The sequence below is a fragment of the Parus major genome, chromosome 2 (assembly GCF_001522545.3).
Source record: "Parus major isolate Abel chromosome 2, Parus_major1.1, whole genome shotgun sequence".
In the NCBI taxonomy this organism is placed as follows: Eukaryota; Metazoa; Chordata; class Aves; order Passeriformes; family Paridae; genus Parus; species Parus major.
This window is the reverse complement of record NC_031769.1, coordinates 119,200,675-119,221,665: the sequence shown is the minus strand read 5'-3', so window position 1 is coordinate 119,221,665 and position 20,991 is coordinate 119,200,675. Positions and strand designations below refer to the sequence as shown.

The 20,991-nt window shown below is 41.1% G+C and overlaps 1 protein-coding gene across 1 annotated transcript in view; it reads right to left on the bottom strand.

Moving 5' to 3' along the window:
* KCNB2 (potassium voltage-gated channel subfamily B member 2) overlaps positions 1 to 20,650 on the bottom strand; it is a 188,155-nt gene extending 167,505 nt beyond the window's left edge. Inside the window, exons 1-2 of the mRNA XM_015619469.2 lie at positions 20,292 to 20,650; positions 3,896 to 4,583 (exon numbers count right to left, since the gene is read on the bottom strand). Of these exons, the coding sequence (XP_015474955.1) occupies positions 3,896 to 4,474 (579 nt within the window). The 5' untranslated portion in view covers positions 4,475 to 4,583; positions 20,292 to 20,650. The remainder of the gene's footprint in view (positions 1 to 3,895; positions 4,584 to 20,291) is intronic.
* Between the last annotated feature and the right edge of the window lie 341 nt (positions 20,651 to 20,991).

Here is a 20,991-nt window from a genome sequence, read left to right as displayed (position 1 = left end):
GTTCAACAAGGTACTGAACCACAAACGCTGATGCAATCCAGCTGCACGAAGTTCACATCTACTGAAGTCAATGCTCATTCTGGCACCTGTTGAGGACTTTTATACAACTGACAACTTGTTCAGAGCTGCTGCTGCAATAAGGAGACTGCTATAGGTCCAGCAGCTGCAAATAAAATTACTAAATGATGTCTGATAGCATAAATAAAATAACATTTTTTTTAAAGACAGTTTTCACAAACTACTGGTTATACAATAAGTATAAATAAATGCCTGGTCTAAAAACTCAGATGTTACTCTGGACCAAAGAATGCCAGACTCATGCAAAATTCTGTGGTTTGGGGACCAGGCTTTGGGACTTTTCTGGGATGTAAAATATGCAAAATTCCTGTCCTTCGTAAATCCCAGCACTGCTTCTCGTTCCACAGCACTGTACATGTCTGAAATGGCTGGACTTCTGGACATCTTTATCTTAATCCTACTTAAAAAGCTTATGAAAGAGAACACTGGAAATGGAGGCAAATCCTGTTTTCCTCAGCTGAAATGCCTACTGAATTCACAGAGATCTTTCCCGGGGTGAGGACTAAGCAAGAACTGCTGAACCTCTAATATGGTGATTGGTGACTGAGATGAGGTGCACATCTACATTCACTAAATTAAAAAACCTCAAAAAGTAAAGTGTGCCTGGGCTGTGCAACAGTACTTGACCTATAATATTCCTTTTTTACTAGCTAAACATAGTTTTAATTTCTTGCCACACTTTCTTCTTGTTTTCTCCTATTTATTGTTGCATATCCTGTAAAATACATGCTGCTCATTCACTGTCACCTTGCTCTGTCTCACCTTGCTGCAAGTGAAGTCAGTGGCAAACCTTCACTGACCTCGAAAGGCGCAGGATTTGTCCTGAGATGCCTAATCCAAAGCAGGACTCCCTCTTAATTCAGTAAGCTTTGGATCAGACCTAGAAGGGCTCTTAGCAGAATCAAGAAGTGGCAAGACACAGTCACATATCAAAACCACATCCGAGTGTTTATCTCACATTTCTAATCTTTGATGTGAAAGGGATTAAAAAGCAAGCTGTTCCTGTCAACTGCCTGGATGCCACACAGGATCTAAATGACTCAACAAGCACCTACAGGACATCTATGCACATTCATATGGTTTCATTTCTTCAAAAGGGAGCTAGTAGTTGAATTTGAGGCTTATGGCAATATTTCCTCACTTGGTTCTCAGCTTGCCACTGTTAAAATCCCTCTATCCTTTCTACACCTACAGAGGAAAGAAGATGGTTGTGCCTCTTGTCCAGGACAAACTAGAAACTTAATTGACCAAACACGAAACGAAAAATCTAAAAGAGATGTTATCTACACATTTCAGAAAAAACCTTGTCACAGATCCTAACTCAGTCTGTTTCAAAGTGTATCCAACTGATTCCACCATATCTTGCTTGATGTTACCTAAGGCCAAATGTGTTGTGGTGGTTTTTGCTCTCCTTTATGTCATTCAGCCAAGTTTCTAGGGCTGTCTGAGTTTCCACAGGCAGAACTATAATTTTGTCTCGCATTTGTATTTACAGACTGAAGGTGACTAGATAGAGAAACTGAGTGTATTACAGTGACTTCTAGCTACCAGAACCACAGAAACCACATCAAATGGCATTAACTTAGACAAAAGGCCATTGAAATAATGAAAATCATTACAACATGTATACAAGTGCAACGTGGAACTCCCTGTAGCAAGAAAGATCTGTAACATTGAATCAAATTAGGGGATGAGGGAAAAAGGAAATAAAAAGATTAAAAAAAAATATTTAGACATCTTGGGAAATTAAAGAAACAGCCACATTCATCTGCAAAATCTGAGGAGAAATCTGCTTGGAGTGACCAAAGGGGGATTTTCTTAAAAGCTCAGGGTCAGCCTAACTTCTTTTAAGCAAATTCATGATGGGGCACTGTTAAGTTGTAAGAACAGTTTTGTGAATGGCAAGCAGTCAGGCAAGTTTAACCATCCTATATTTCTCCATTTATTCAACATGCAAACGAATGAAAGCAAGTCACAGGCAAAGAATGTCAGTATATTATTTTTGTTTTATTCATCTGCTTCATCTTACTGGGTTGACTCCTACCTAGTCTTAGGAAAACACTAATTAAGCATATGTCTCAAGCCTTAGAGGCAACTGCCTTCATTTCTGTACATAACTGAGAAAATATTTCACAAGCAAATCTGCCTGCTGGATGTCTCTGAGGCAGTGTCCACGGCCAGGTGATCTCCCAGGTCGCGTGCAGCGTGTTTCAGCAGTGTGGCTCAGGCAGGAAATCCTCCTGCCTGGATCCAGGAGCAGAGGTCTGTTACAGAGCACACTGGTGATGTTTCAAGGCATGCAGGACTGAGAAGCTGCAGGCAGTGCAGCAGCTGTGTCACAGAAGTGCTGGTGAGGCCTGATGGATATTAGCTTGCACTAGGTGATCACGGTGTGTAACACATCCTCCCTGAACCCTTTTTTGGCAAAACTTATGCCCATCTGCTTCCCCTCTGCTCTTTCTCCTGGAGAAGAACATATGGCCCAGAATATGTATCTTGGAAGCAGAAAATTTATTCATGTAGTTTTCTAAAATATTCTGAATACTTTCATTTCTCTCCTATAAGCTTTTATTCCAGTTACAAACCTTATATTCTGCCACAACATTTTTCCTCTTTTTTTAATAAACTAGGTTCCTTGCCTAAAAACTTAGGTACCTCACAATGAAAAACTAAAATTTTTACAAAATATGTATTGTACCCTAATAGTAAGAGTTAATATTGCAAGAAAAATCCTTGCCAGAATTCTCATTTTTCTGTTCATTGCACCATCATATTTTAATACTTACCTTGGTCCAAGAGCATTGCATCCAATAACAAACAACAACAGAAGAAAATAAAGTCACCGTTAAGTTTAACATGAACACCTAAACATCGAGAATTTTCATTTTGAGTCACTCAAACTGGAGATGAGCTTCCAAAATTTACCTCACACTAATTGGTGCTTCACACCACAATCAGAATAACTATGTTTCTCAGGATGCAAGAAAATCTATCTTTTAAATACCAATACCAACATATGTGTGTGTAGTCCCATTTCCACGACCAGGGTAAACTTTTCTGTTTCATCAGCGAGACTTCAGCCAACTTGCCTGTTTGAAGACAGCAGAACCGGAACCAGGATTCATCTGAATTTGTTCTCACTTCTGACTAAATATACATAAACTTTACACATACATATTTGTGTGTGTGTTTAAACATTTAGAATATATACTTGTTTGTATACATATACCTGTATACACATAAATATGCATACATATAAATATATACATGTGTGTATATATATATGCATTAATATTTTAGTATTTTTATACAAAACACTCTCATTCTTGATTGCAAAAATGTAGTGTAAGAGAAAATATGCCATAGTAAAACCATGCCAGAGCAGCTGCTGACTCCTTGGTAGCCTATCCAGCACAGCCTCCCAAACACTGACACACATGCAGTGCCTGTAACAGGACAAGCAATACTGAAATGGACGCTTGTCATAAACAAATGCTTTTCTAACAAACAAGTAGATAATGTACTCTGCATTTTCATTGAAGTGTTTCATATGGAGTCCATTAGGAAAATCACACAGATGTTTCTCATCACATACAGCAAAAGCAAAGTACAGTAGTTGCCGAAAATCAACAGGGATCCTCCTGCTGATTTCAGCGGGGTTTAGGAGAGATTTGGGTGTTTTCACTTAAAGATATGTAGATTTTTAGATTCTTATTTTCTCTAAATATTTTAGTGGATGTTGATTCCTGCAAGTTGGATGCATGGATCATGAAACCATTTTTTACTATCTTTGTATTAAGCCTGTTGTTTATCCTACCTTTGCTGCAACAGATGAGTTTGGTTTCTCCAGCAAGTCCCAAAGCTTCTTCCTTTTCTCTGGGCAGCAGGTATTATCAAACTCTTCTCCTTCTCTCTCTCGCAATGTCTCTGCCTCTCGCCTCAGTTCCTCATTCATTTGCTCCTTCTTTTGATGGTATCTTGCCTGGCAGCAAGATTCTAAATATATTTCATCAATCCCCCAGTAATCAAGCTCCTGTCCAAAAGAGAGAGCACACATTTCTTCCATCATATGTAGTTTCCCTGTCCTGTAGAAATTCAAAATGGAAGTGAAAGCCCCTGGGTGTCGATCAAAAAAATACTCATTTTCATTCAGATTATAGTCATCACATACTTCTAGCAGAGATTCGTGGGTATTGCAGTCTCTGAGCTTTCCTAATCGTGTCCTTGGAAGTCTGTCCAAAGTCCTCCACAGCACTTCATGGTTGAGTCCACCGACATTTATTTTAACTCTCCGCGAGCAGGCTTTGCTCCTGATGATCTCCACTGGTTCCGGAGGGAGGGAAAGGGTGGACCTTGAAGACTTTTTGGTGATCCCTGGTGGAGCTTTCTCAGCCATTCTGAAAGAGATGAAGTCGTAACACCAGAGTCTGTAGGAAAACGAGCTTGGAGACGACTACGAATATTTGGGCAGAATCCTCTTCACACAGACAGCTCCATTCCTGAAGCTAAAAAAGACAAAAAATTAGCATATTGCCATGTAGAATGCATCCCCTGATCTCTCTCTCTTTCCATACTTTCATATGCAAATGAAAATTTAATGATTGCAATTTGCCCTCTTTATAGTGATACTCTTTGTGGTAATATCCAGAAGCACTGAAACAACTGGAACAGCTAAGAGCAGTATATTTAAGCAAAGGAAAAACACACTGGAATTTCTATATTTGTGAAAATCAAGTGTGACAATTTGTACAAAGGACTTGGGTTTTTTCTTCTTTTTTTTAAGAATCAGTTTCTGATGCAGCTGTGTTAGCTTAATCTTATTACTTACCTTTTACTGAGTGAGGTGTGCAAATGGAAAGATTGCAGGGATATGTATAAGTAAAGACAGAGGCTAGTCTACCTTTTATTGAAAAATTTCAATTTGGGAGATACTGAAACTGAATAAAATAATCAGGCATATCAAAATCTCCAAACCAAACTGCTGCCCTCCTTATCCCAATTCAAATCTTAGTTTGCTGTATTATTTCATGGGTTAATGTTATTCACCAAACAGAGAATACAGGAGCAGTGAACAGTGAGAAGTTTTATTTTTTAGCACCACACAGCACTTATTTCTTTACAATGGGTCAAAAGAATCATAAGTATTTTGTGGCCAACTGATCAGTAATACATGTTATATAGACAAGGGCTGTGCATACTGTTCTCTGGATCCTCTGAAAGGCTCTTCCCTGTCCCACCTGTTAAATTGCTGCAGACATGACTGCATGGCAGCAAACAGCGACCTCAGTTTCAATAATCCACAAGTGCATCCTCATTCTCTGTGCCCAGTGCTTCAGTGAACTCTGAAGTGCAGCTGTTTGTCACTAAATGTAGAGTATCAGTGTGAATCAGGAAGGAAACCCACCCACCAGCTCTACTGCTGCCAACTGTCAGACACAGTGCTTAAATATTAACCTAGCAATAGTATCATGGCCCAAAGAACACTTAGACAAGGCTTCTGTTCCAAACTTGGAAAGTCCTCCTTAGTAATTTCCCAGAGTTGACATCTCCTCCTCCTGTTCTCAGCAAATCCACAATTCAACAATTTGGGGTTTTTTTATTTGCTTGTTTTGTTTTGCTTGAAGTGAAATAAATCCAGCAGATTCAAAGAATTTGAAGTGTACAAGAATTTGATCCTCTTTGCAGAGTAAAGCATGAAAGTTGTGCTGGTAGGGATTGTTACCTATAAATACATCAGGAGTAAATGCCTGGGAGGCGTTTGAACTATTTGTACTGAAGTACCAGTTGGCACAAGAACAAATGGGTACAAACTCATCATGAGAAAAGGCAGAAATTTGAAAGAGAATTAGAAGGTCACATAGACCAGATCCTCACTAGAGCAGTGAGGATCTAGAATAATCCTGTACTAGAAATATCAGGGAAGACAAAGAATAATTCCAGTGTGTCATCTCACACTGGAATGCCCATGACAATATTGATTATGTTGGTGGTATAAAATCAAAATTGCTAAACTCCATTATATTTAAACTTCAAAAGTTCCTCCACCAACAGATAAAATAAGACTCAGTCTTCAAATATAACTGACTATCATGTCCAAAATCATCAGAAAAGAGGGAAATTACTTATCAGAATAATACTTACATCTAAAGATTTTCTTTTATTTTTTTGTTTTGTTTTGTGCATTAGCTAAATGATGGCAACAGCCTTGAACACCACCATTTTAGTTACCAGTTTCACTGTCAAGCTGAACTTCAGAACTGTAAGGGTCACAACATTCTGCATCTTCTTATCCTGCCTCCAGCACTGCATTTTGAAGATCCCTCTTCATCACCCAGCACAACCCACAGCACTTCTGTGTCTAATTACATATGGGTTTAAGCCTGTAACATTTACCTTCATTTCTGAAATAGATAATCTGGTAACTTTACTTGCAAAGATAAATGTCCTATCGAAATCAAAGCCCTGGCATCAGTAAGTTTACATAATGTATATCCCTTTCGTGTCTGTGTTTTGTTTTGTTTTGTTTTGTTTTTTCTTGACCTTAGGCTGATTTCTTTCTCTGGTTCTACCCTCCTCCTCACTGCCTTATATGCAAGGGGATGATGGTGAGACTTCTGAAAAGCAGAGGACTCCAGTCTTTGCAAGATCTCCTCACTTAAGCATTTCCTAGTGATCTGTGATGCATTTATCAGTCTTCTGACTTACAGACAGCTACACAAAGAGTAAACAGTTATGAGAGGATATTTCTCTACAGAGGAAATATTTGCAAAGTTTATTTTGAAAAAAATCCTTTTAGACTTTAATGCACAATGATATTTCTCCTTTAAAGGTTGTCTTACATAAGAAAACACAAGAATTAAAAAAATTCATAAAGAAGTTCTGTCATCCTTCATGAAATCAGTCAAGTCTTCATGCATTTTCTAGAGAGGTTCATCAGTTGATTCACTTTTGCATCTCAGGGGTTTATTTTTCTCTTTCTAAAATGAAAATATGTACCCTAGTATTAGCAATATCGAGTAAAACACAATAGAAATCAAGCATCTCATCTGATTAATCTTAAGTTAACCATATTCTTATTTATTTTTTTGATTGCAGAAATAAAAGATACACAAGACTATGCATTGTTTTAACTTTTCTGCAGTGTAGTTACCACACTTTTTTTTAAACAATGCAAAAACTCTAATGTCACCATGACTGGTGTAAAGCTGGTAAAATATTTTCTAATTTTTCAGTATAATTATTAGTTGCATCTTTCTACTTGAGGAAATGTGGCTTTTCCAAAAAACTTTAAAAGTCCCATTGGCCACACTGAAGTTAGCAGTGAAACACTATGAAGTTTAGTGTTGAGAACGTGCTATGTATATATGTATATACCAAGGGATGAACCTCCATTCATAACATGCAGTATTCTGAAAAGGTAAAAAAAGCACATTTTCCCAAGTGAAGAATCTTGAATCATGAGGGTGATTTTTTTCCCTTTTTACAGAGTTCTTGTCATTGAAATATACATTGAAGAAGGAGAATGTAGAATTTAAAAATAAATAAATAAATTATTTTTGTTTCCTTCCTAAGTGCTTTTCTTCCCATCTTCTTTCTTTATACCTTCTTTAGTTCTCTGGTGATAATTTTTAAGAAATTTCTTCCTGTGCAGCTTTTCCCCAAACCTTGGCTAAGAAGCCTGGTTTTAACTGTGCATTTAACAAAAACATAATCAATGGCCTCTACTTTCAGAATCATAGGATCCCTTTACCATGGGGCACTCTCCAATAACATTATATTATTATATTATGGTGCCCAGAACTGCCCCCAGCACTCGAGCTGAGGCTGCCCCAGCGCAGAGCAGAGCAGGACAATCCCCTCCCTTACCAGGCTGGTGATGCTGTGCCTGATGTCCCCCAGGACAGGGTTGGCCCTCCTGGCTGCCAGGGCACTGCAGCCTCATCTTCAACTTTCTGCTGACCAGGACCCCCGGGTCCTTTTCTGTGGCACTGCTTTCCAGCCTCTCATTCCCTGGTCTGCACACCCATCCAGGGCTGTCCCACCCAGATGGAGAATCTGGGCACTAGTCCTCGTTACACTTCATATGGTTGGTGATTGTTCATCTTTCCTATTTGTCAGGGTCTCTCTGCAGGGCCTCCCTGGCTTCTAGGGAGTCAGCAGCTCCTCTCAGTTTCATATCACCTGCCAACATCTCTGTATTCTTTCCATTCCTGCATCCAGGTAATTTATGAAGACTTGGAAGAGCACAGGGCTGTGGATGGAGCCCTGCAGAACCCCTCTAGTGACAGGTCACTGGTCTGATGTCATCCCATCCACTGTAACCCTTTGTGCCATGAGCCAGCTTCTCACCCTTCCCAGGACAGGTTTATCCAGCCGTGGACTGGACATTTATCCAGAAGGATCCTGTGACAGATGGTATCAAAAGCCTTATTGAAATCCAAAAAGGTTACATCCACTGCTTTCCCCTGATCAACTAGGTGGGTTACCTTGTCAGAAAAGGAAATTGCCTTTATGTTACTATATAACATTTCTAACTTTAAAATCCATATTATCAATTTAATACAAAATCACCAGATCTTTCAGTATAACAAAATGATACAAGGGAGGTAACCTTTCCAATTCATTAAATTACCTTTTTGTGTTTTAGCTACTGCAACTAACTCAGAAGACTGTTTCTGTTTTTTTTTTCCTAAGAATGTTTAAAATACTTTTCAACTTGGCTTACTGCCTTAACCTTTAGGCTGTGTGCAACTCCACTGTGCACCTTGTCCACCATGGGCTAGTAATAAATGTAACTATCCCTCGTGAGGCAGGCAAAGCCAGCCTGGTGCTCACCAGCACTCTTAGCAATTGGTAGAGAAAAACAAACATTCTATTCCCATATATAAAAGCAAATCTAGATAAACCCTACATTCTTCCTCTGCAATAATAAAATTACTTTGTAGCAAAATATCTGTAATATTACATAAAACTCTTCAAATCAAAACCAATTCTTTGCATTAAGTAAAAATGAAAACTTCAAAGACTACAACTCAAAAAGCTAGGGAAGGCCAGAAGGAAGGTTAAGTGCCCTCCCCCGCACCACAGACATGCATCTTTTAATGGTGTGATTCCTCCATCAATCCCTTCCTCTTTACATGCACATTTCTTTTCATCTTTCTCATTCAGTATTCGGCCTCTGATGTTATTCAGCATTTCCTGCTGCAAGGCCTACATTACATGCAAAGTGCTGAATTTCCCTCAGGGAGCTCTCCCTTGCTACCCAAGTGCTTCCAGAGTATCCCAGTCCCCCCTCCAGCAGGAGGCCATTATTACCACTGCTGTACAATGGAGAAATGAAGGTCATAGATGCCTGAGGTATCCAACCATTTTGGCTGCTCAGATTGAGACAGCTGCTTTTTACAGAGTCCTTAGCATTTTCAGCACTTTTGATGGGCATGCCTATGTGACCAGATCAAACCCCCAGGCTGAGGAACCAGTTGTCTGCGCTGTCACGTTGCCGGAGCATCGCCTGCCATGGCCCAGCTAGGACTCTCCCAAGTCATTCGCAAGGATGGCTGCAGAGTCCACATGCTTCAAGGTCTGCTCCTGATGAGTGGTTTGTTCCCAGCCATCTGCTCTGGAGTCCAGGTGAGTGTAACTGCACACAGGGTGGTTGCCATCCCAGCTGGCCCAAGCTGTGCCAGCCCCATCCATGGACTCCATACTCAAGACCTCCTTTCCAAAAGGATTCACATCCAAGCCACCCTTGCATGCCTTACTCATAAACATCTCTCCCAATCTTTGCCATACAAATTTCTCCAAAGAAGATGGAGAACTTACAGTACATAAGCACACATCACTGTTGGAGCATGTCCTGCATTTAAAGCAGTGAGGAAAAAAGTATGTGGTACCTAAGATGAGGTTGTATCATAAGGACCCCAGGAAAAGGGAACAATTTTGCTTTCTTCTGACTTTTAAGAGACAATCTTCTACCATTTTTGTCAGAAGATGTGTTTTTGTCAAAATTTGTCAAATTGTTCTCAAGAAAAAATTGTATCAATTAATCTCCTTGCTTTGCAAACAAATGGAAGAGTTTTTTTACAATCTGCTGGAAGTGTCGTCAACATTTTTAAACAAAAGATGGTTCTAAATGTACTTATATTTAATGACTTTTTTAAAAGTTAAGAAAGCTCTGGATTAAAAAGTTTCAATTGTGACATTATTAAACATTAAACAAATTATTTAGTGGGTGATCCCATTCAAAGTATTTATTTTCAGGTCTGGAGAGTAAGATCAACATGCTGGTTTTCTTCATGTGCAAAAGCACCCGCTGAAATCAAGAAAAATCTGAGGAGACAATTGTTGCATTTACTACTTTAACTGTTAACTGAGTTAAGACTTAAGACCTTCAGGCTGTATATAATGCAGATATGTAACACTTTCTGGAAAACCTAGCTTTAGGTTTTGCAGGTGTAATGTCAGCAGAAATTCAGAACAGACATTAGGAATAATTTCTTTACCCAGAGGATAGCTGGGCAGTGGAACAGACTTCCCAGGGAAGGGGTCATGACACCAAGCCTTTCAGAGTTCGAGGAGCATCTGGTCAGTGTTTTCAGTCATATGGTTTAGTTTTTAGTTTTAGGTAAACCTGTGAGGAGCAGGGAGTTGAACTCAAAGATCCTTATGATCCCTTCTAGCTGGAGAACTGAAGATATTCTGTGATTTTTAAAAAACCTTAGAAAGCCTGTGCCCACCTCAGCATCTGCCTCCTAAAGCCCACAACCTGGGATCCAGCAAGTTAGCCAAGAAACGATGAAGTTGTTTGTGACAAACCAATACATTTTCACTGACCAAACACGTTTTTGCTAACTTATTTGGTTGTATGATTCTTCTTTTCTTTCAGTGTCTGCTTTGCTGTAATCTCTCTGCTGCCACATCTTATCTCTCAAATGTCTGCTCTTTGTTTCAAAATATGAAGACCTGCAGTTTCTTAATGGTGTGCTGTGGGATCTTTTACTAGAATTTTCCCTTAATTTCAGTTTTTAAAAAGATGGCTGAGGTGATAGCTAAAACTCTGCATAAAAACATCCCGCTAAAATGAGTTGTTCGTTATTTCCATTTCCCACCTTTAGAGAAGTCACATCTCATATAGTTAAGGATTGGCAAGCTGAATGCAGGAAGTGTCAGGAAACATGTCAAAGTATTCCTGAGCATCCTTTGTATGTCTCAGATTCATATCTATATGCAGGGACATATGCATGTATGCACAGCAGAGAAGTATCTGAGCTTTGATTATCCAAATTGCTGGTGACAGGTCCTGGAGCAAGTCCTCAGAGGCTTCAGCTGGTGAAACCACCTGAAGCAACATGGTCTGAAGGGGCAAGGATGGAGCCTTAGCCTGTCTCCCCTGTGACACATCTTCTCTGTGAGTCTCTTGCCAGACTAGAGCCATAGGCAGAGATGTTACTGGAGAGCTGAGCCTTTCCATGAACTAAGACCAAATCCCCACCATTTGCCCTGGCTGCTCTGATAACAGCTATGGATGGGTTGTTGTATCAAAGGTAAGATCTTCCTTTGAGAGTAAATCCTATGGGACTATGGCTAGCAGGTCTGAAATTACTGTTATCTTTATTTCATAACAGACCTCACAGGTCATTATATGAAAATTTAAACTTTGGCTGCACAAAGTCCTGGAGATCTGCAGGAAATACTCAAAAAAGATGAGGTCTTTTATAGACGAACTTTTCAGATTGACTAAATCAGCCTGTCTGCTAACTCGTTCTTCTCACCATCTTGAGCACAGAAGTGACTTTTAGATGGATGAGCTGAACTTCACCAAGGAGCAGCAGACTCTAAGACTCTATATATTCCCTAGGAGCCTTGGATAAGAAAACCCAGACAGAAATAGGTAAGGTGACAGAAGACAGAAAAAGAGGGAAAGTATAATTGATAAAATGCTTTTAAAGTCTTGCAATCACACAAGCTTGGCAGTTTTGGCTTATCTTGGTTCTCTAACTATCCCAATAGCACTTGTAATCACTTGCTGAAGCTCTTACACAAGGTAAAGCCATGTGGGTGGGCTCTAGACACGCTACAGGTGACGCAGACTGCTTTACAAAAAGCTGAACGCTCTTGAGATCATTCAGAGTATTTTTACCTCAAGTCTCATGGAATTTAGGACTCAAGTGGTCTTTTTGAGTAGTACCTCTTCACAAGCCTGGATCTGAGCACTGAGATGGCAGCACCCCCTCAGCCTGCACTGAGGTCTCAAGAGAGCACTGAATATGGCTTTTTAGTGCTGAATCAAGATCCCCACCAAACTTTATTCCAGATCAGCTTTGATTCTCTCTTTCCTTACTAGCAGCTCCTGATGTTGGTGCTTGTGACAAGCATGGCTATATGATCCTTCCAAACACTCCTGATGCATTCCTGCTCAGTTTACAAAAACCTGTCCATTTCCATGCCGGGCTGGAACATCTCTCGTTTAGGATGTAGCTGTTGGTCATGTCTGCACTTTACTGTTCATGTTTACAATCAGTTGCTAAGGGTTGTTACTGCTTTTGCCAAAGATAACTGTCTTTCACTGCTTTTTTAGCCTTCCCTGGAAACTTCTGAGGAGATGAGCTGTCACAGAGAAGTACAAGGCCAAATGGCAGATCATTTTCTTTAATGTCAAACAACCAGATATTACAGAAACATGATTATGTAAGGTCCTCATGTCAGGTCTAAACCAGACTATGTATTTATATCCCAACTAGCACTCTGGATCCACAGGTTTGATTGGTGCTTCCATACAATTCTTTGAGAGTCCACAGATGTTAGATATACAGGATACACTAATAATAGCAAATACATTAGTATTAATAAATTAGAGATTTGAATTGCAATTTATTCGTCCACTACTTGAGTTTCTCTTCTAATTGCATCACAGTGCATTAAGATGATGGAGAAGATTGTCAACACATCATTTGCTCCTTGAGGAGGCACTAATGTAACCAGTTGTCCTAAAGCAAATAATTTTAGGGTTAATCTAAATATGTTAGCTTCTCTAGCCCTTCAATCTTCCACTGCTCCCTACCAATAACAGTGCTGCCAAGTAGCTGAAAGCAGTGAAGAACTTCACAGATGTCTTTTTGTTCTCCTGAAGAAAAGCTTGTACACTGTAGTACTGAATGATGATACTAGGTTTCAAGGCAGGGAAATATTACCCAACATATAATATTATCCTATATACGTAGAGAATGATGTCTGAAGCAATGAGGCACATCTTACAAAAGAGTCAGATTTTATCTCTCTTTGAATGAAATTGAATCCAAAATTTTGGATGTTGCATTTTGGTCAAAATCCTGGTATAATGTTGAGTTTTCTAATAAAGAAAAAACACGCAATGCCACTATCCCAAATCTACAATTAAGGAAAGCACATTTGGATTCCTAAGTGACTTCTTTGGAAATGAATACCTTTATGTTCACTTGCTGCTTCTGTCAAAAATTTCATTTTCAGCCATTTCTAACTGGTCTGTACCATGATTCAATCAAGGTAAGTGGTAGGCCTAGACCTATCTAGACCACAGATAGGAAGAGATTTGGCCAAAGAATACAGTTTGAAAGGGGCAGATTTATTCAAGAGACATTTGTCTCAATCCATTAGGAGCCTATCTTGAACTCCTGTTGCTGATGCTTTACAGAAGGCCCGAAGGTGGAATGAAGGAATGAATCAAGGCCTTGGTTTTTGGGTGACTCAATTTTTGACAAGTGCCTTTGTACATAGCTGGAAACATCTCCAAGGTCACAGCATCAGCAGGTCTTTACAGAAGGCTTTTATCATTAAAAATTAAGGCAATTTTCTATCTAAACTGGATCTGAAGAACCCAACCCTTCAATATTTTCATTTCTTCAACTATAGGATACCTTGGAAAAACATCCCAAACTACTACAAATTGCTGTGCAGGGCCTATGACAAGCCAACATCTTATTTTGCCTATCTGAAAAGCAGTAACCCAGAAAAGAGAACACTTTGCTTCCTGACCTTATTTAAGACCTTACCAGTTTTGGTTCCACATAGCGCACAAAGATACAGTTGCTCTGGGGGTCAGTAAGGGAAAGCTGCTCTTAGGAACTCCAGTTTAACATTGTAGACAAGAAGCTACACTGACTTTTAGTTCTAAAAGTATTGATATTTTTTGACCCTCAAATTGACCTGACAATAGAAAAAAGCAAGGACTCACTATCAAGCACAAGCCTATGTTACTGTTACCATAATTCTGAAATCAAGGCAGGCTAAAAGGAACACTTTAATAAAAATGACACTATAAAATAATTTATTTACTCTTATCAAACCAAATGTATTTTTAAAAGCCACAGCATCCTCTTAAAAAAATGTGCTTCATCAGAGCCATTAGTTCAGGGTTTCTAATATTAAACACACATGTCCCAAGTTCAAAGGGTGTGGGAACTCTAAGGCAGGATCAACACGATATTTCACAGCCAGGAAGAAGATGCTCTTAACGCCCATCCAGGCCCAATGCGTAAGCAGGATCAAAAGGGACACAACCCACCCACACGATATTCTAAGCCTGGAAACCTCCTCTTACAAGAGGTATGTAAAATAGTCCTTCAAAATAATTGAAAAAGGTCTACTCTTTTCAAATATACCTTGAGATGGTGGCCTTGGTTCCACCTTGATGTCATTGCTTGGTCATTAAACAGTCACTGAAGGACCACGTTTGTCCCTGGTGATTCAAACCTGTGGTTTATATCTTAAAGCCTCCTGCTGCTATCAGTAATCCCCAGGACGGCTGCATTGATGGAGACAATCCCCATTCCTACTGAGCAAGAATGAGGCAGCCTGTGCTTGAAAGACAACAGACATGAATGAGTTATAACTGAAGGGTGTGACCAGCCCTTTGAAGGGTGGTAATCTTGGATTACAAGAAGTGAAATGTTTAATTGCATCATGTTAATCTATGAAAGGCCTAAAGGCTCAATTTTTCTCCATCAGTACCCTAATCACAAGGTTAATGAGCAAAAGTGAGATTTGCTTCTACCTAGGTTATCTATAAACATGTTGAAGCATTCTCATCCCTTCTGCAGTTCAAAAGGAGCAGAAGATACACAGCACCGCTAATGCTACTTTAGTGACATGCCTAAATAGGGACTAAAGTGACTTTCGGTAGCCAGGCTAGTCCTGAGAATAAATTTAAGTATAAAGCTTACCCAGTTAAGAGGTTTGCTCTATGTCAGCAATAATAAAAATGAAGAAAGCATAATAAGGAAATATTCCAGAAGGCAAGACCTTCTAGATGGCACTCCTGTCAAGGCATAGTGACTCTGTGCTGTTAATCTCACCAACCACTGGAAGAGCACGTATAACACTGTCATTCATAGTTGTGTGATTTCAAGGCTAATTAAGCCTATTCACTGTTTTGAGTCTGCTTAAATACATTAGTGGGATTCTTCTAGCTTCTGCAGCTTGCCAGCACTTTCTGCTCAAACTGTCTCAGAATGTCTCTGGTATATGCAAATTTACACTGAATGCATGGCTATAAATTATAGCAGGATTATTCTGCCATTTGAGAGTACATCCATCTGAGAGAAGGTCAACAACCTTGTAGGTAAACCAAACCCTCATACCTTAAGAGGGAAAATGACACAACTGAAAACTGTAAAATGAAGCATTATGGCTTCGTTTTGAGTTCTTCCATTTGATTCTACTATTTATCTCTGTATATATTGAAAATACAGCTAATTTTCTACAAGTTAACTATTGATGAGGTACGTGAAATATTATTTCATGAACTGCCTTATTAATGCTCTGAGGCAAATTTATTCTGTATTTGGACTGTACTGCCATAACTGATTTCCATTTCTTAACTTGTTAGGCAATCAAGGGGAGAAGCTCATCTCCAGTGTCATCAAAGAAGATTACGTTCGAGAGCTTTGTTCAGTTAATTATCAGCACAGCTTTGCATTCATTTCCCCGTAACGTGGTTTTACCTAGAGGGCTGACATTTATTTCCTAACAAGCTAGTACCTGAATATGATGGCAGTATGAAGAACACCCTGCAATAGCAAGTCTGATTTCCTAGTAAGGAGCACTTACTTAGGGATAACAAAAACCTAGGGGCTTATGCATCACGTGCCAGTGCTGTGGTAAGAGAGCTGTTCAGCCCCTCTGCCTTGGCTCAGACTATAAATGCCCTCACACAATTTTACAGTGAGCTGTGCTCCCCTGTCAAGGTACTGTGAGGGGTAAATTGGTCAGTTGCTGTTGTTCCTTGTAAAGAGTTCAACTGCTGTTTATGGCAGCCTACTCCTAAATGCTCAGAGCTGCATTATGCCAGCATTACATATATTATTTATTAGCTAATAGATTGTTGTTCTGACTCTCTTGCTAGTGCCAGCAGTGATGCTACTGACTACTCTTTATAGTTATCCAGAGAAGGAATAGGGATGTACAGAAGCCAGACACCTAAGTCACAGCTGATCTATCATTATGGCTAAAAATAGATTTCCTGCATTAGAAACAAATAAATTAAAAACCCCACTGATTTTAGTAGCTTGAGACTTTTCTTTTATTGTTTCCCTGTTGTTCATACCATAATCCATGAAGAAGTATGTTCAAAATAATATTCGTTGTTTTCTGATTATGCAGTTAACGTCGTCGTATTTTCATGATGGTGAAAAAAAGTACTTTAAGACATTCATCCTTTAAGAAATTCATCCATTAAGAAGCCCCATCCCTCCAGATTTAGAAGAAGGAATGTAATGCACAGAAAACAAGCGAAAACTTAGGAAGATGCCAATGTGCGGCTTTAGCTGAAATTTCTTCACATGCTGTAGCAAGCACTGGGAGGGACAAAAACAAAATAGCCCTTGCTGGCCTTTCAGACTTCATCAAGAATACAGGAAGGTTTAAGCTTAATAGATTTTACATATCTTGACTGATGCATACTCTCTCTAAGGCTTTTATGGCATTTAGTGGTCTGGGAAGTTATACTGGGACTGACTTTATACGGTAACCAAGATAAGAAACCTCCAAGTTCTCTTCAATAAACACTTGAGCTGTTAAGCTTCTCTGTTCAATTTTATTTATTTAGTCATATATATGCATTTCACTTAGATTTAATTTGAGCAATGACTGAGCAATATATCTATTATAGCATGCAATATGATACCTCTAATTGCATAATAGTGAGGGGAAAAGATCAAAATAATAAAATTCTTTCTATATCTTTTCCATATAGGCAGACAATTTTAGATAAAAAACATAAGAAGCTATGGGATTGCACAAAAATCTACATTTACAATAGGATTAAATCTACTCTGCAATGTCCTAAGCAATTTCTTTTCACATTGTCCCATAGAACCCTGTCGTACATCTTAAAAAATCTCCGCAATTTAATATTGGAAAATTTATTTTGGCTTGAAGTTCATATTCTAGTTACAAAATAAACACACATTTCTCCCTACTAAAATGTGAGTTAAAACAACATGTTCCAAAGATTTATTATAAAATCCAAGAAATCAAGTACCCAGTTCTGCTACTCCAGCAATAACCACATGAAAAAGATGCCCACTACAGATGGGAAATCAAAATTATTTTCTCTTAGGCTGCTCATATCCTGATAAGACTAGAAACAGCAAAACACAGCAAACTCCAGCCAGTTTTTTATTATGCATCCATGCTTATTAGGTAAAAAATCCTTATTCCTAAAAATGATAAAACTTACTATAGCAATACTAGACAAATAAGTAAAGTCCTTCCAGAGGCAATCATTGCTCAATTCCAAGAGCTGTGAGCACTGCTGGGTCACAAGACATTATGCAATAAAATGATGAATTAATAGAACTGACCCCTGAAAACATCCAAAAATTCATTTTTAGACTGCATGTATGTCTACTCGGATGAAGCTGAAGTGGCATACAACTTTAACTGTTTCTCTTTCTGGCTCCCATCTCCTCCTGTGGGGAGCAGCAGGTCTGTACCCTGGTAGAGCAGACACCTCCAGGGGGGTCTGTAGTGGGATCCCACTGCACTGACATACTTCCAGTCACTGCCCCCTTCACCAGATACCTCAGCTTGTGTTCCTCCTCTGAGCTGAGACCAGACAGACCCTCCCTAATGTGCTGTTTATATCATGACAGAGTAAATATCCCTCAGCAGGTAGCTTTAAATACAGTGGCATCATGGAATATATTTTACCTGTGCATGTAGTTACATGAAGCTCAAGAAAGTCACATAAATCAAGAGTTTTTTTTCTAAAAGTGACAGTAGCAAACCGTTTGGCAAAATCCCAACCTTGGCAAGAAACCTATTGCAAATCTTGACCTCTTGCCTTGCTTTGAATGGCAAGCCAGAATTTGCCACTTAACTTTCACTTAGAAGAAAAAAAAAGGCTGAGTATGAACAAATAGATGTGATATAGCATTGTTAAGGTAATGGGACATTTCAAAATGCTGAAGCAAATGGAAATGTTCAGGCTGAAGTGTGCTGCTCTAAACAGCACCTCTCCCTGATCTCAAGCTGAAGATGTTTTACTGTCTGCATACATCTGAATGAGGGCAACCTGCTGAGCTCCAGCGACAGCATCCAGCTGAGAAAAGGAGGCAAAAGAAATTCGAATGCTGTGGTGAGAGCTGCCTGCAGAAGCACTCTTTGGAAAAAAAAAAATAAATAAAAATGTTACAAGCCAGCTGCAAGCTCCACGAATGCTGAATGAAGTGAGAGTTTATCAGTTGTATCAGATTTATCAGTTGTTTGAACAGAATAGACAGAGGTACTAAGAACCAGAAACAATCTATTTTTTCTGTACTGCATCTTATTTCTCTGGGACAGACTTCCAGAGTTTTGCTAGCGCATCTTGGTGATCAGAGAACAAACAAATCCCATAAGTGGCCTGTATTCACTGACCCTGCTCCCCTGAATGTTCCTATTAAAGCTCCCTGGAAGATCATGTCCCAGGCTTGGTGGAATGTTCAGTTTTGCAGACCTTGCCCAGGCTCTAAGGCTTGGTGCTAGCTCTGCTCTAAGTTGGACAGACTCACCAGCTGAGCAAACTTGAGCTCTAGGTGTTTTTAATGCAAAATGTTACCAAGACAGGCTTTTCACCCTCCCTAGCCTGCCCGTTCTCCCTGCTATTCTTCCTCTTCTAAACCAATCCTGGCACCTCCTCAGAGCTACAGGACAGCGTCACTGAAATCCTTCACTTAGGTGTCCTTTTAATAGCAAGGTCTTGATGACTATGTATTTGCTGAGGAACACTGTCTCCACCTGATGCTATGAACACTTCCTTTCTTATACAAACATTGAAAAAGTGACAATTTTAGCAGTGTTGCTACAGTCAGTCTTATCTGCAATAAATTAATATGTCCAAGAAACTGCATATATACTGCCAATTGTATCTTAATCATTATGTAACTTGAATTGAATGAAGTCCAAACCCTACTATAAATATGGACAGTACATACATAGGGTATAAACAAAAGTCTACCTTCACCCAGGCGGTGAAATTCTGATAGAAGAAACACACTGAATGGTTTGTAGAAACCATGTAGCCAATGAACATGCCTATTCATAAAGACATTTAGGTTTTTAAATTCAGGGACCAGCATGCTACCTACCTACAGAAAGCATGTATGACAGTATATTTTAGACTACCACAATGCTACATATATTTTCTTCTGCAGAGGGGATTTTTCAGTCCCCGGCTAGACAGGGTAATTCCAACGACAGCTACCGAGAAGGCTGAGGTTTTGTATCATCAGGTTTCCACAAGCACTATTAGAGCATCGGAAACAAATGACGAGCCGTTATCGGTGGAGCTCACCCACGGCAGGAGGCAGAATACTACGAAATGTCATTCCCTCCCTCCCTTCAGCAGCTCTGAAGGAACAAAAATACAAGCCACGGTTTCCAAAGCGCTCCACGGCGAGGGTTGTATTACCCTGCCTCAGACCGATCCAGGCAGCCGGGGAGGACACCCCGTGTCCGTCCCGCCCCGCCGATCGTGCTCCCTCCCCAGGGGCGCTCCCCGCGCCGGAGCCGCCGCTGCGCCCGGGCCACCCCGGGGCTCCCCGCGGGAGCACCGCATCCCGGCCGGCCCGGGCGCTCCGGGCCAGCAGGCTGCTCTCGCCTCCCCTGACAGTCCCACCAGGCTGGGGATGTCTCAAATAAATACAAATAAAAGCAAAAGGCAGCCCTCGGCGGAAGAGGGATGCCCTCCCGCTTACCTTGCTCCGCGGGCGCCCGGGGCGCCGCCGGGGGCTGCAGGAGGGATTCCCCGGCGCTGGCAGGGGCTGCTCGGGCTTCCCCGGGCACTGCGCGGCCGCCAAAGCCACGGCGAGGGATTTGTTTTGGTCGCTCCTTCCCGGGGAGGGTTTTCCTCTACATTCCCGGCTCCACATCACCGCCCCCCCCGGCTCGGAGAGGGCTGGGGATGGAAAAACCACGGCAAAGGCATCTCCCTCCTACCCCCGGAGATGAAAAGCCGCCGGAGCAGCCGCGCGGAGAGCGGCTGGGGTGTCGGGCGGAGCGGGCGGGGGGGCCGAGGGGGGGGATAAGAGTCGAGCCCTCGCTGCCCTCGCCCCGCTGTAATCCCCGGCTGCATGCGAGCCGCCGGCTGCCGGCGCGGCCGCCCGTGTCTGCGGCTGTGCGCGGCGGCGGCGGCGGCGGCGGCGGGGCGGGGGGGCACGGCCGCTCCCGGCCGGGGCACGCGGGGCGCCCCCCGCCCCCCGCCCGGCCCCGCGCACGCTCCGCGCTCCCCGGGCCGCGGGAGGGCTGCGCGCAGCCGGCAGTGCCCCGGGAGGGGTGCGCGGCCCCCGCCCCGCGCTGCCCCCAGACAGAGGGTGCGCACAGCCCCCGCACCCTGCCCGGGCTCGGGATGCGCGCTCGCACTCGGAGACATCAGGCACGCACAGACACCGTGCCACT